The 16,202-nt window shown below is 35.0% G+C and overlaps 1 protein-coding gene across 1 annotated transcript in view; it reads left to right on the top strand.

Moving 5' to 3' along the window:
• LOC150089821 (uncharacterized) overlaps window positions 1–16,202 on the top strand; it is a 256,206-nt gene that overhangs the window by 50,758 nt on the left and 189,246 nt on the right. The window contains exon 4 of the mRNA XM_090390108.1: window positions 7,869–8,015. Within this exon, the coding sequence (XP_090246234.1) occupies window positions 7,869–8,015 (147 nt within the window). The remainder of the gene's footprint in view (window positions 1–7,868; window positions 8,016–16,202) is intronic.

The following is a 16,202-nucleotide window of genomic DNA, read 5'->3' as shown; positions in this document are numbered from 1 at the left end:
GCCTTATGTGCTTCTGACACCGGAATTCTCTGATAGCCGCAGCTGCATCGTTGCTGTTCTGATAGTACAGCTTCACTAATAGCACCTTTTTCTGCAATGTTGTTGGCATTGCTGCTGTAGTGCAGGCAAACATCTACTGTATGATTGTGAAGAGACTGCTTTGCTTTTATACAGTACAGTAGAGCTGAGTAGTGGCACTGTGGCAATAACTTATGCTTATGCAAATAATATAAGTTATTTGCATAATTGTAATGCGCTATACAGTGACAAATTTTGTAACTAATTTTTTTTTCCAATAAATGGGGAGCGCATTCTTTATTGTACCTGTTGTCCAAATTTCTCTTCAGTATGAGCCTTAGAACTGCTCCAGAGCCCTCTGCGTAGGAATACTTTAATTTTAACAACCCTGTATAATGAATTATTTTTAAAATTAACTATGCATAAAATGTGTTTAGCTTACAAAGAAATAAAAAATGTTAAAATTATCAGTGATTAGTATCCGGAACACTACTGAGTTCAGCCACTCCCTTTATTGTAAATATCATTAATGACAGGACAGAGAAATAGCAGCTGCATTTGTATTTTATAAAAATGGAAATTTTGAAAGATGTAACAAAATAATTTGATGTCATACCCTCTGCATTTTCCATGTTACTTAATGTCCATACTCAAATCCTGTGCTTTTTTCCCCCTCTTGCAGTATGTATGTTACAAAAAAACAATGACACTGGTTGTGATGTAATGAACTTGAATGCTGATAATCTCCCTCTCAGGGGAGAAGTGGCAGTAAAAATATATCAGAAAGATGCTAGCACATTGTACCACTGCATACAGTGCACAAAAAAAACTTGTCATATTGAAGAAAACATAAGGAAAGCACATGTAGGATCATACTGAAAGAGACCTATTATTTTCATGATTTCAAGTCTAGAAACATTTCTCTTAGCAGCCCACTCATCCAGCAGAAAGAAAGTATTAGAATTCATAATCTAATGTACAATTTTAGTGTAATCTTGAAACACATTAGTATTAACCCTATGGTGCAAGGAAGACCCAAGCTTTTGCGGCATCAACAAAAAAGAAAAAAAAATAGTAAATAAAATTGTTCTCACATATCATAACCAGTTAGCTAGGCAACTCAAGAACATATTCTCAAGCACGGACATTTTAATATTCTCTTATAATAAAGTTAACACCTTTTTCAGTAATTACAAAAAATACAATATTTCAGATATAAACAACATTGTATATCTAATTCATTGTCAAAAAGGATGTAATACATACTACATCAGGAGCACTACAATTAAATATGGCATCTCAAATACTTCCAACACCAGAGTGTATTACTACAAGTAGTCTACTAACACACTGCAGAACTTAGTTACCATAGTAACTCCTTAAATCACCAGCCTAAGGTTGATTGAGGAATAATCCTCACTAAACTCACTTCCAGTTTTAAATTTAACTATTGTCAAATCTCTGGCAATAGAATAGTTCAAACAAAATACACAATATTCTATTCTTAATGCCAAACTTCCTACTATCCTTTCATACTACTCTTACTGATATCGGACTTGAGGAACATAAAGATCTCATATATATAAAATTGAGTGGGAGGGTGGGAATGAGTAGTCCATATAATGCTTCTCTTCTTCACTCTGTGCCATAATGAACTAACTGAGGATGATTACGAATTATCCCATTTTTTGAGATCTTAATTCGATTTTAAGCATTTTATGTGATGAGCATCGAATTTAGTGCACGTCTTTCAGTGCTATTTCAATTTAATAGTTAATCTACTTTTAATTCATTAACAACATAACAGTCAGAAGGTAAGTTTAATATATATTAAAATGATAATTGAAAGAATATGTTAGACTCATTAAGGATATCTAATAATTTGTCATTGTAGTTGATTTGATTGAGAGTAACAACCTGTTTCCCTTTGTTAGCTTGCTGTGTAATGATACGATTATCATTTTTTAATGTTTTTTCTTAATGGAATCTTTCAACTACCTAGAAATCTTAGTCTGTTTTCATATCAGTGTTTATTACTGAATTAACTTATATACTAAATTTTCATTGAGATGATTGTTTAACTTACTCTGTATTTTTGCTCTACTATCCTTAATAGGATAGAAATTTTGTTTTACTATAAATTTAGAACCATGTTCCAATGTTGAAATTTGTTGCTGAGATGTGTTTTAGCCCTTAGTTTTATTGATGTATTATTCAGCATATCCCAATAATAGTGATAGTTCTTAATAACAAACCATTCAATGTATCCTTTTACTAATAATTCTTTAATTTTGTCTGTGTGTATTTCCTACTCTCCTTTTCTTTAATTGCCTATATGCTTATTTTTCCTCCTCTATTCTAATGAATAGTGATTAACTATTTTATTTTTTTAGATTTATATGATCCGAGATGATGCCAATATTAGAAGTGTTCAAAACATTTAAACTTTTATTGAAGAAATCATCATACTTAAGTGGTTTGGCTTGAATGTGTGTTATACAAATAGATCATGCCTTCTTTGTGGTCTTGGATGGACACCTAAAATTAATCAAATATAGTAATTCAGGTGTATCCAATTTATCATTAATTAGTAAGTGTAAAAACTTCATTCTGCTGTTGTTCTTCTTTGATGAAGTGAAAACAACACAAAAAACTAATACCATTCATCATATTGTTTCATTTCTAAGTATAACTTTGAATTAAATACTAGGAACCTGATCACAGACTTTCGAACATGCTCCAATTGTTTAATAAAACATTTAGTACTTGAAGTCCATGTGCCTGTGAGACGTATTCAAATGTATTAATTACAGTCAAATAAAGGCTTCTTTTATTAAGTCAAGGACTGTTCTTTTCAGTAGGCCTAGGGCTTAAGAGACTCTAGCTGTGAATTTGTTAATATAGATAGTAAGTGTTCCATTGGATGAAAAAGGAATATCCAAATCAGTAGCTTCTTTAACCTTGTTAAGTAATTATTCATTGTATAATTAAAATTATATATATTCTATTGTGATAATCAGCAACTGACATGGTGCAGCATTCTTCCAGATTAGTTATTAGCCTATTACTTTTAATCCATAAGTTGATTGTATTCAAATATAGTTAAACAGTCTCCCTTGTCTGACGTGAAGGCACGCGCTCGAAGACAACTGTCTACCATAAACCAATGTGTGCTGGCCAATTTACCAAATTTCAGTCAGCACACGTGCAGAGCCATCTTCTTGGCACTGCACAGACCTTGCTAACCTGTGCCTGGACCCACTCTAGTTCCCACCAGTACCCTTGACAGGTGTGACGTACAGACACATGACCATGTAGCAACCAACAGGAACATCCAAGGTAATGACTCAACCACGAGTGCCTTTATCACATACTACTCAAACCTATCATAACAGGTTTCTAGGGTCCTAAAATCACATGGGATAAAGTGCGTACAGCTCCCAGGCAGAAAGTTGCGATCCCTCATCTCTAGAGTGAAAATACCGGTTCCTACCTTATTACAAAGTGGTCTAGTCTACAGCATCTCTTGCCATGACTGCACTAGCTGCTACATCAGGGAAACTGGGAGACGGCTCGGAAAACATCTTTTGGAACATGAAAGAGCCATCCGCTTAGCGGACATAAAACACTCTACCATTGCTGAACACTTCTGGTCAACCCGCCACAACATTGACCCACACTGCGATGTCGTGATTGTAGATAGGTCCTGCCACTACCGGCGACTCGCCTGGTTGGAGTCATTGAATAACACATGCTCTAATATCTCAGTCAACAGAAGCAGTGGATGTAGTGTCCACCTTATCATTGAAGCAACCATTTTGATGAATGACAAATGTTGGCAATGTCCACATACGTCACAGCCACAGGCTTCAACATCAAACAATTAACTATTGCATCACACAGTTTCATATTCATGACTGACAGTCCTCATGTTCCACACTCTTAACTGTCAGTTTGACTGATGAAGGTTACCATAATAACCGAAAGCATTTGTATGTATTTAATATATGTGTGTTTTACAATTAGTATTAAACTTGTCATTATTTATTCTGTCTTCTATTTCACTCTGTGTCACACAATAATCCACAAAAAAAAAAAAAAAGTACCAACTGTGTGGTACTACACTTAAGGTGGTAGAAAATGAAAAAGACCTGGGAGTAATTGTGCAGTCAGATATGAAGTTTTCTGAGAAATGCAGAGAGGCTGCCAGGCCAGGTCATGGGGTTTTGTGAATGATATATATAGGAATTTTGCTAGCAGAGAAAAAGGAGGTGATTGTCCCCTCTGTATAAGGCAATGGTCAGGTCATGCCTTGAGTACTGCGTACAAGTCTGGGGGCCTCATTTTAGGAAGGATGTAGATTTTCTTGAGCATGTACAGAGAAGGGCAACAAGATTGGTGAGGGGAATGAAGGGATCCTCTTACCAAGAGAGGCTTAAGTTCTGCAAATTGCAGTGGCTAGAGACTAGGCACCTGCACGGTGATCTGATTGAGGCGTATAAGGCCTTGAATGGGTTGAGCACGCTGAATTCTGATGGGATCCTTCCACTTTTTCAGATTACGAACCTAAGGAGGCATGAATTCAAATTAAGAAAGGACAGATGTAGAATAGATGTGCGGAAATTTGCCTCTAGCCAGCGTGTGGTTAATTGCTGGAACAAACTTCCATCTGTCATTGTGGAAGTTGATAGGTTGAATAAATTTAAGGAGGAGCTGGACAGGCATTTGCAGAGAATGGTGTGTTTTTTTTTTTTTTTGGCTGATGCTGCATAAGCTCATACACTTGCTTTCTTGCATCAAATGCCACTACTACTATAATAGTTAAAGAGGCCTGTGCACTCTGGATTCATTATGATGAGTTATTATATAGCACAGAGAAAAACGAAAGACAAAATAAATAAATGACAAGTTTAATATTAAATTGTAAAACACATTAAATACATACAGTACAAATAGCTTTTGGTTATTATTGTAACCTTCAACAGTCAAACTGACAGTTTGTGTAGCAGTTATTACATAGCACAGTCAAACTGACTGTGCTACGTAATAACTCGCCATGATTGTATTCAATTCTTTTTTCAGTATTACACAGTCTTGGATAGATTTAATCTCTTCATAAATTTTCAGATCTGCATATATTAATTATGTGCACTACAGGTTAAATACTCCTCAATATCATTAAGGTATATCCCAAATATACGGTGAGTATTCATCCCCCATATTTTGCTTTGTTTGTTTATGAAGAAGTAATTCGTCAGTAAATATGCTTTACCTACTACTCCTATATAATTAAGCTTAAAGCAAATTAATGTATGAAGAATTGTATAAAAAGCTTTCTTCAGGTCCAAGAATATAATATCAGTATGGTTATCCCCATCAAGAGCACATGAATGTGAAATTGTAAAGAAATTAGGTTTGTCACTGTGGACCTACCAGTGAGAAAACTATGATGAACATACCTAATTTTATTTATGGTAAATTTTGTGATTTGTGTGTATATAATATGCTCAATAATTCTAGGCAAAGTTTAATGTGAAGTGGTGGGAGGAAAATTGTTGGATCCACTAACGGAACATGCTACTTGTTCCTGGTTCATATATGATTTTATGAATCATATATAATAGTATGCAGTAGGATGACTGTCCCATAGGCATAGGAAACAACATTTTGTAAATTCTCCTTGCATATCCATCAACATACCAGTGACTTTAAGATCGCTACGGATATTCCATTGATGAGTGTACTATATTGAATTGTTTTGAGTAGTGTCTTCATGTTATATGAAATGTGTACTTGTGACAGTTCCTTAAACTCCATATCATGACAGTAGCAGAGCAGACCATTTACTGTAAAGAATGTCGTGAAAACTTTTTTTCTTTTTCAATAGTGAGACACTTTCATGTTCTTCTCAACCAAATGTTTCTGCTTTAGTCTTGAGGTGAGTTGTTATTTGGTTTTTAGGAGCATTAGCAACTAAGCACCATATTGCTCCGGTGATATGCAGTGGTCATTCCCTGACCTTTCTGCATCCTCCGTATTTGGTGGGCATGGGCTCGAATCCCGGTCTAATCAAGAAGCGTGTGCTACGCACTGCTGCTCCTGCCCACCTGGCTATGGAGGCACCCTTGAGGTGAGAAGTTCAGCTTTATCATTGGAGAGGGGTGGGATCTCTAATTAGGCCATCAAACTCATTTTTAAGTCCTTGTCAGGTGTGTACTCAGGATCAGCTAGAATTCCTAGGTCTTCACCAATCACACCTTCATTGTATTCCATTTCATCTTCTAAAGAATCTAGTTTGCATTGTGAAGGTTCAAGAATTGGCATACTATGACATGGGGTGGGATCTCTAATTAGGCCATCAAACTCATTTTGGGTAAATGGCTCTAACTTAAGTCCTTGTCAGGTGTGTACTCAGGATCAGCTAGAATTCCTAGGTCTTCACCAATCACACCTTCATTGTATTCCATTTCATCTTCTAAAGAATCTAGTTTGCATTGTGAAGGTTCAAGAATTGGCATACTATGACATGTAATTGAACCCAGGTTCGTACAAACAATTTTGTGCTTATTCTTTGCTGAGAATCCAGTTACATTCACATTACAAAAGTAACAATCACCATTTTTAAAAATCGCATTACAAAAATAACAGTCATCGTTGTGGCCTTTTGGCTCCCAACCTCCACATCGTGGGTGTGAAAAATGGCATAGAGTTATCCTTTTGTTCAACCAGTTACATAATCCGTTCGAGCAAGCGATGCAAATAAGGTATGGTGTCCATATCTTATTCTAGTCACCTAGAAAACAGCCAAAATATAACTAGTCAATTTTCTGCATGTCCTTAGCCATTGTGACTTGTTTAGGGAAGATCTCCCCCCCCCAACATACACACACATGTAGAATTTGTTGGTGAATTTATACCTTTTCAAGGCATAATGATGAATGTGTTTCAGCAGTTCATTGGATCTTATCTGTAATCATTTATAATTAAATTATGAAATAGTAAAGATATAAATACATTCAAACAATTACATAAATATGAATGTATAAACAATAATAATAAATAAATAATAATTATATGCACGTAAGTACATAGTATAATGTCTCATCACAAAAACTGGTTGTGTTAGAGCAGCATTTTCCAAACTCGGGTCTGCGAAATGGACTCTCTGGAACTGGTCAAATTATTCATTCTAAAGCAAAGTTATGAAAAATAAGGTTGTTATTATTATATATATATATATGTAAAAATAAGAATAAAGTTGAGTTGTTTAAAACATAACTTTTAATTTTCATTTTAGAAAACCCAGTGTTCATACATACATATATATGTATATATGTATATGTATATATGTATATATGTATACATATATACATATATATATACATACACAGAGAAGCATATGCATAAAAAAAAAAAATATATATATATTATTTAAGATATTAGTTGTAGTGGTAAGTTCTAATAGTGCAATAATAGACAAAGTTAAGCCTGCTGTAATGTATAATACGAAAGCTAGTAAGTTATAGTAAGTTAATCAAAAATAGTTCGATATATATATATATAGAGGGGGTCCGTAACCTTTTTCTAATTTTTGAAAGGGTCCGTAGATCTCAGTAGTGGGAACCACTGTGCTAGAGGAAAACCAAAAACATTTGGAATCTGTATCCAAAAATCTGTGTAGTAATATATATATATATATATATATATATATATATATATATATATATATATATATATATATATTTTTTTCCCCCTGATGAAAAGTACTTTAACTTGTGTAGTAAATAAATAAAAAAAAAAAAAAAAAACAAACACAATCTTGTTTGAAATGTAAATAAGCTTTCTTTCAGATCTTGAAGAAATAATGGCAAATGTGTTAAAAGATTCAGAAGCTGCAAAACAGGCTTGGATAGGATGGAGAGATGTAACTGGTAAACCGATTCGGCAGAAATATTTGCGATGGGTAGAACTTTCCAATGAGGCTGCAAAACTTAACAGTAAGGACTAAACTTTTATTAATGATTTTATTTAATAACAGATTTTTTTTTCAGTAGCTCATTATAAACTCAATATATTAATTAAGATAGCAAATAATAACAAAAGTAAACAAAATCAGAGATTTGTTTGTTGTATAATGATTGCCATTATAGCTATCTTCTTCATTATCTGAAATTTTAAATATCAATATATAAGATACAGATATTCACTAGTTTGAATTCATTTGCCAAATTATCATTGCCTAACTTAGGCAGTAATAAAGCTACATAAGAAATAATTGTTGTTAGTTTATTTTTCTTTCCAGTATATTGCAATTCAGTTCCTTTTTAAACATTAAGTATAAAAAGATACTCAGAATCTATATGGATTAGAGCAAAATAGTCAGTTTATTGATATATTGCATATGTATTAAGAATAGCATAATTAAATAATGTAAGATGATGACAAGGCACAAAAATAAACTTTCTGCTTCACTTATGACAACATATCAGTTTTTCATTTGGGATTATTTTCAGTTACATTACTTTAGCTTTCTTTCAGTTCCCAGTGCAGTCTGATGCAGACTTGAAGATGATTCCCAAAGGGTAATTGAAAGATTTTCATTAGTGGGACAGAAAATTGTGTAGTTTTGTGTCTCATTGTAAATTACATTAACACTTAAATGACTTACGTTTATAATATGCAGTTGAATCAAAATAAAATCAGAATTTTTCTTTGATTCTTATGGCTCTTAAGGGTCTTTTTATACTTAATATTTAACAGTTAATTTATGCCACATAAATTACACTTTTTTTTTTTATAGGTTAATTGCTTAAAAAAATAGCATCACATTCTCTCTAAGAGATTTGTTTTCTTTTAATCTTTTATTTAATAGACATAATATGATTGAAAATATATAATGTTGTGATTATACTCTTATCTTTTAGGAAAAATGATATCACTGGAAAAAGTAGGTCTTTTTTTTTTTTTTTTAAATAAAAGTTAGTTAGCTGTGATATTTCCAACTTTGTTTTGAGTCTCTGCCAAGAGATGTAATGTTGAATGAATGGGTGAAATGGGAAGTGGTGTTTTTTTTTTTTTTTTTTTTTTGCTGATGCTGTATAAACCTGCTTTCTTGCATCATATGCCTCTACTAATGTTAATGTTTCTTCCCCATATTATAATTAATGTTTTAATTATTAAAATATATAATTCAATTATGACATGAGTTCATAAAGTATAAACAAACAATTAATTTATCCTTTATGAATCTGCTCCTTATTATTAAATTTATTGCTTCACCCATCGATAAATTCTTCACTAACTTTATATTTCTCTGAATATTCTGTAAACTGCATAGGTGTGGGTGTGCCATCGTCACTACTAATAAATTACAAAAAATATTTTGGTCAAAATATTCAAGGCCTTTCCCTTTTTTTAAATTTGATATCTGTAATTTCTGAACTTATCATTCATAAATTTATAATTTCCATTATAATCCTTACCAACTTAGATGATTATTAGTGAAAGTTGTACAGATTTATGAACCCTTTCTTAACTTTGCTGATGCTATCGAGGCAGTGTTAGGTGGGTCGGAAAACTGCTAGCTTGGGGGGAAACAAAGACCAATAGATTGACAGTAGCCACTGGCAGAGGTGAAAGAGATTCTTGCACTGCTTTTATTAGAATGAGCAGAAGCCTGAAAAACAAGATGCATGGTATTTCAGAGACTGCTGGGAGCCATTGCGGTACAAGTAAACACATCGGTTGTGTTAGGGTAGCTAAGAATAGAAACAGGTGCAGGTATACTTGCGTGTACACCAATGCTAGGAGTTTAGTAAATAAATTTGATGAATTTGAGGTATTGCTCAAAACATCAAAGGCAGATATTGTTGGGATATCAGAGACGTGGTGTCACACAGATATAAGGGATGCAGAACTGCAATTTGGGGAGTACAACATCTACAGAAAGGATAGACAGGATAGGAAGGGGGGAGGGGTTATGCTATTAGTTAAGAAACACATAAAAACCAAGGAAGTGAAGCCAGTCGACATCGCCGGACAGTGCAGTGTTGAGTCAGTTTGGTGTGACATAAGCATTGGGAGATCAAAATTGAGAGTAGGAGTGTGCTATAGGCCTAATGACTCTGATGAGTATAATAAGGAACTGTACAGGGAAATAGAGTGGGCCAGTAAATCAGAGAGTCTTATAATGGGAGATTTTAATATCCCAGATATTGACTGGAATTTGGGGGTTGGTTACTCACACACTAGCAGGGCTTTTGTGGATTTATTGGATGATTGTTTTCTACATCAGCATGTTCGGGAGGCAACTAGAGGGAGTAATACTCTTGATTTGATTATCAGCAGTGATTCTTCATGCATTAAGAATCTGCAGATAAATGAACCACTAGGTGGCAGTGATCACAGTGTGCTGAAGTGGGATTTACTCAAAGAGGTAACTACCATTAGGGGTAAAGGGAAGGGTTATTGCTTCCGTAAAGGCGACTACAATGGACTGAGACAGTATTTAAATTCTATACAGTGGGACCAACTGATGATGTTACCAACAGCAAATTCAAAATGGGAAGCATTCAAAGAACTTATCTTGGAAGATACTAGGCTTTACATACCAACTAAGAAATATTGTTCAAGGTTTAGGCCAAAATGGATTTCAGATGAACTAATGAGGCATATGGCAGAGAAGAAAAATGCATGGGATACTTACAAATTAACACATGACACAGAAGCCTATGATAGATACAAGTTGATATGCAACCAAGTTACAAAGGAGGTTAGGCAGGCGAAGGCAGATTACGAGAAATCCTTGGCAAGGGATGCAAAGAAAAACAGCAAAGAGTTCTTTACTTATGTAAACTCTAGAAGGAAGGGGATGAATCAGATTGGTCCACTTGATATTGATGGGTCAACTGTTGATGATCCTGCTCAGGTAGCTAACAAACTAAATGAATATTTTGCATCGACATTCACACATGAGGAGTTATTCAGCAAGGGTTAATTCAGCAAGAGGTGTATTCAACTCTAGCAGTAAGCTACAGAATCTTGAAATAACTGGGAGTAAAGTGGAGGAGAAACTGTTGAAGATAAACACAAGAAAGGCACCCGGGGTGGATGGGATCTATCCAGTTATATTAAAGGAGGCAGCAAAGGAAGTAAGCAAACCCTTAGCCATAATTATGAGAGCTTCCTTGGACTCAGGGGAGGTACCCATAGACTGGAGATGTGCAAATGTGACCCCAATTCACAAAGGAGGATCAAAGGCTGACACAAGTAATTATAGACCTGTGAGCTTAACTTCTGTTCCAGGAAAATTAATGGAGACACTGGTTAAAGAAGCACTGCAGGATCATTTAGACAAGACTTCAGTTATAGCTCAGACACAGCATGGTTTTGTTAAGGGGAAGTCTTGCCTGACCAACTTGATTGGATACTATGATGCAGTCACAAAAGAACTGGATGCAGGGAATAACTTTGATATTATATATTGGATCTTAGAAAGGCTTTTGATACTGTTGCACATGGAAGACTGCTACACAAATTGGAGCAGTGTGACATTGGAGGCAAATTGCTGCTATGGATAAAGGGGTGGTTGAGGGGGAGAAGACAGAGAGTGGTGATCAATGGACACTGCTCATCGTGGACTAATGTTATTAGTGGAGTCCCTCAGGGCTCAGTGTTGGGTCCATTATTGTTTTCTGTATTTATAAATGATATTGATGATGGTATATCAAGCTTAATGTCCAAGTTTGCAGATGATACAAAGGTTGGCAGGGTTGTCAAGGACACTACTGACACTATGCTGCTGCAACAGGATCTGGAAAGGTTGAGCAGATGGGCTGAGAGGTGGCAAATGAAGTTTAACATTGACAAATGTAAAGTACTACACATGGGAAACAGCAACCCCAGAGCAACGTATCAACTCTGTGGTACTACACTGACAGTGGTAGAGAATGAAAGGGACTTGGGGGTGGTTGTGCAGGCAGATATGAAGTTCTCTGAGCGGTGCAGACGGGCTGCAAGAGTAGCTCATGGGGTATTGTCAATGATATACAGGAATTTTTCCAGCAGGGATAAGGAGGTGATTATTCCATTGTATAAGGCAATGGTCAGGCCACACCTAGAGTACTGTATACAGGTCTGGAGGCCTCATTTCAAGAAGGATGTAGAGCTGCTGGAATGAGTACAGAGAAGGGCAACAAGATTAGTGAATGGAACAAAGGGGTGCTCTTACGAAGAAAGGCTTAAGTTTTGCAAATTACAGTGTCTGGAGACTAGGCACCAGCGAGGTGATCTGATAGAGGTGTATAAACCCTTGAATGGTTTAAGCATGCTCAATGCTGATGGGATTCTTCCTCTAGCTCAGAAAAATCACCTGACCTGAGAGGGCATAAATTCAAATTGAGGAAAGACAGATGTAGGATAGACGTGCAGAAATTTGCCTTTAGCCAGCAGGTGGTTGGTTGGTGGAACAGACTTCCACCCCTTGTGGTGGAGGTTGATAGCTTAAATAAGTTTAAGGCTCAGCTGGACAGGTATTTTGAACGAACAGAGGGGTGAAGTGGAAGTGGGGTTTTTTTTTTTTTTTTTTGGCTGATGCTGCATAAGCTTGCTTTCTTGCATCAAATGCCTCTACTAATGCTAATAACTTTACATGTTGTTATATAACCAGGCAAAATAACTATTATGTTAATTACCATAAATAAACTGTATCTACTCTATGTTATTCACTATAATAATTTTGTATGCATGTAAAATACAATGAAATTTTGCAAACTTTTATGTACAGTTGTTCCCCCACTATAGTGTGATTCATTTAGGAGTTCTTTACTGTAGCACTATTTTTCCCTGAATAGCACTGTTCAGTCCAGACATCTTGGGAGGAGCTACCCATTGAAAAATATATTTTTTAATGATTTTCAATTTGATTTTCCAGTCAACTGCAATTCACAGTGCTTGCCTTTATAGGGGGTGTTCTTTGCCTTAAATTGGCTTTTAGCTGCAGTTAATGATAAAACAGCTGAAGTGCTAGACAAATGGGAAATGCTGCAAAGCATGGCAAGGAAAATTGATAGTTATGTTTTTTTTTTTTTGTCTGAACGGTTATTTTGTGTGTCCATGAATAATTTACATCTGTGTTAATTTTCTGTGGCTGTTTTCACTGGTATAAGTTTCCCTGTCCACATTTGTAAAATGCTTTGGTTATTCATCTCTATAGATGAAAAATATATTGAAAAGCAGTCACATGCACCCTTTCTTACATAGGTGTCATAGTGTTATGAAAAACTTCTGTTAATTAGAACCTTGCTCGGATGTTCTAATTAAATGAAGTTTATTGAATTTTGTTTAAAAACTTCTCTTTAGGAACTGTTGTTTCCTGACGGAGTTGGTTTTAGTTGCACACTTCTCAGTAGCATTTCTTGGTAATCTTTTTTCAATTTTAGTTTTGTTTTCCACTCAGTTCTGGTTCTTATATATTATAAAAAACCAGCATTTTGTGTTTGAGTGATTGATTTTAGTTTATCATGTAGGTAGATTCACCTTTTTTTTTTTTTTAAAATGGCCTCAAAGAGATCAGCTAGTGCGAAGAAGGTGAAAAGCTATCGGAAAAACGTGTCACTGGAATTAGTTTCCAGTGGCCCTTCTAAAAGACTGGATCTGGGAGAGTGCTAGATATATGTTACATATAGTCATTTTAAGTGTGCTGAAAATTAACAGTACTGTATTGCAAGTGGTGATTGTAAATAATATAAATAAGGTGCCATAATTTTAAGTTTTCTTGAACATATACTGTGATTGTGATTTTTTACACATTTTATATGTTTAAAGTTTATCTTTAAAGATTTAAATGTTTGTTATATTTAATATTGTTGTATAAAGAAACCTTAAAATCAGCAAGCAACACTGGTCACACCAAGCAGTTAAAATTATTTATGCTATATTCTATGGATAAATTTTCTCCACTTAATGCAGATTGACTTTGCACTGTTTTTATAGCCCCAGTTAAGAGTGCCAAGTGAGGGCACTCTTTACTAAAGAAATAAAAGTATATTTGAATGGAAAATGTTATATATAACAGGACAGTCAGAGTGCATAACAACATATTCTTTCTCTCTCTCTCTCTCTCTCTCTCTCTCTCTCTCTCTCTCTCTCTCTCTCTCTCTCTCTCTCTCTCTCTCTCACACACACACACACATGTACTTACACATTACCCTACCAAAATTATTTGGGTACCATGTTTAGAAAACTTGATCTTTAATGAACAAATTAATAAGCTGTGGGCCCACCTTTAGACATAAATTACTCTATCAGTGCAATTGCCTGTTCATCTGTAGAAGAGGGACATATTAGCCATATTCTGATCCAGCATTTCATTTAATCTCAAAGGTGTTTGATCAGGTTCGGATCTGGACTGGGCAGGTGAGTTGTTGGACTTCATTTTCATTAAACCAAGTTTTAAGGAATTCTCTATATATAATGGAGCATTATTGTGCTTAAACACCACAAACCTATTTCCATAAGAATCGTCAGAGTGTGGGCACCTTGGAATTGTTCAAGATATTAGTGTATTATTTGGCATTAGTGGTTTTTGGCACTATAGACTGGCTGCAGTGCTGCTTCTCATGATTTGGTCCAAGTCCAAATCATGAGAAGCACCCCTACAACATGAAGTGTCTCCTCTGAACATCATTATGGGTGAAATCTACTTCAATAGATAGTGTTCATTGGCATTATTATTCACACCCTTACTTGAGTCTCATCTGAAGATTTTGTATTGCAACTTATTGCTCCATAGGGCCTTTTTCTACCCTTTCATGGTCCAGAAACTGTGCACTAGGCATCACTGCAAATGACATTGATGTTGAGCTTTTTAGCAGCACTTCTGCCCAGAAACTCATGTTGGGTAGTTCCCTGCTGACTGCAGACACACTTCTGGACAGTCTTGGGAACATCTGGAACTTCAACTTTTCCAAGGATATCACTGGGTTCACTTTCTTCAGGATTTGGTTGATAATTATCCATTAGTTCTCTGGCTTACACTAACATTTTTGCACACATATAACACCCTCTTTCTATATCTTTTCACTACATCAGATATGATTGACTGTAAGATTCACATGCAATTGACAAATTGCTAATATGGCATTTGATGATTAAGCCCCTCAGGCACTCCATAACTGCCTTGCTGCAGCTCATTCTGTTTACTTGTATTGTTGTCATTGCCTGCCAACTTTTAAATCTGTTCCTTTGCTTACATCCCTTTCTCACTGTTCACTATCATTGCAAGGTGCATCTGAATACTTTTCGTAGAGAGGTGTCTTTCTAAAGAAAGAGAAACTTGATAGTGATGCCAAACAGTGTTTCATAATTGTTGTAAACAATTATGAAACACAGTTGCTGTAAAGAATTATGAAAGATAAAGATGAAATGTTAATATTCCAGGTTTCTGCTATGATGAAAACAATTTAATTCTTTGAGTCTTTCCATAATTATATATTCAGGGAAATGTATAGGGAAATTTCTAATTCTAGGGCTACTGATAGTGAGTAGTTGGATGTCAGTTGGAGGCATCCAATGACTTGCTTGCTTTTTTTTTTTTTAATGTGGATCTATGTGAGCTTTGTTTGACATGTGAGAGATCAATTAAAAATTTTGAATAAAATAAAACATCTGATTTCCAATTCCTTCTAAGAGAACATTTCTTACATTTGTATACCATATTTAGTTATAATTTTACCATATATTTAACCATTCTAGTTCAGGCAATTGATATATTTATCAGCAACCCCATGAATTAATATGAAAAAGGGAATTTTATATATAGATGAGAAAAGTACATGTTATATGCTGTTCTATTATTCTTCATTGCATTCTAAAATTATTAATAAAATGAATGATGTAATTATGCAGGAAAATTTAAGAATATAATACAGAACACTGTGTTGTAGTTTTATAAGAATAAAATTGCAGGTCATATGCATAAGATATTGTTGGGATATCAGAGACTTGGTGTCACACAGACATAAGCAGTGCAGAATTGGAATTTGGGGAGTGCAATGTGTACAGAAAGGACAGACAGAGTAGAAAGGGAGGAGCGATTATGCTGTTAGTTAAGAAACACTTAATCTAAGGAAGTGCATCCAGTTGATGTTGGTGGACAATGCAATGTTGAGTCTGTTTGGTGTGAC

Source organism: Mastigoproctus giganteus, chromosome 2, assembly GCF_048544385.1.
Source record: "Mastigoproctus giganteus isolate SK-2022 chromosome 2, ASM4854438v1, whole genome shotgun sequence".
Lineage (NCBI taxonomy): Eukaryota > Metazoa > Arthropoda > Arachnida > Uropygi > Thelyphonidae > Mastigoproctus > Mastigoproctus giganteus.
Note: the sequence above shows the minus strand (reverse complement) of the source record. Positions and strands in the feature narration are given on the sequence as shown.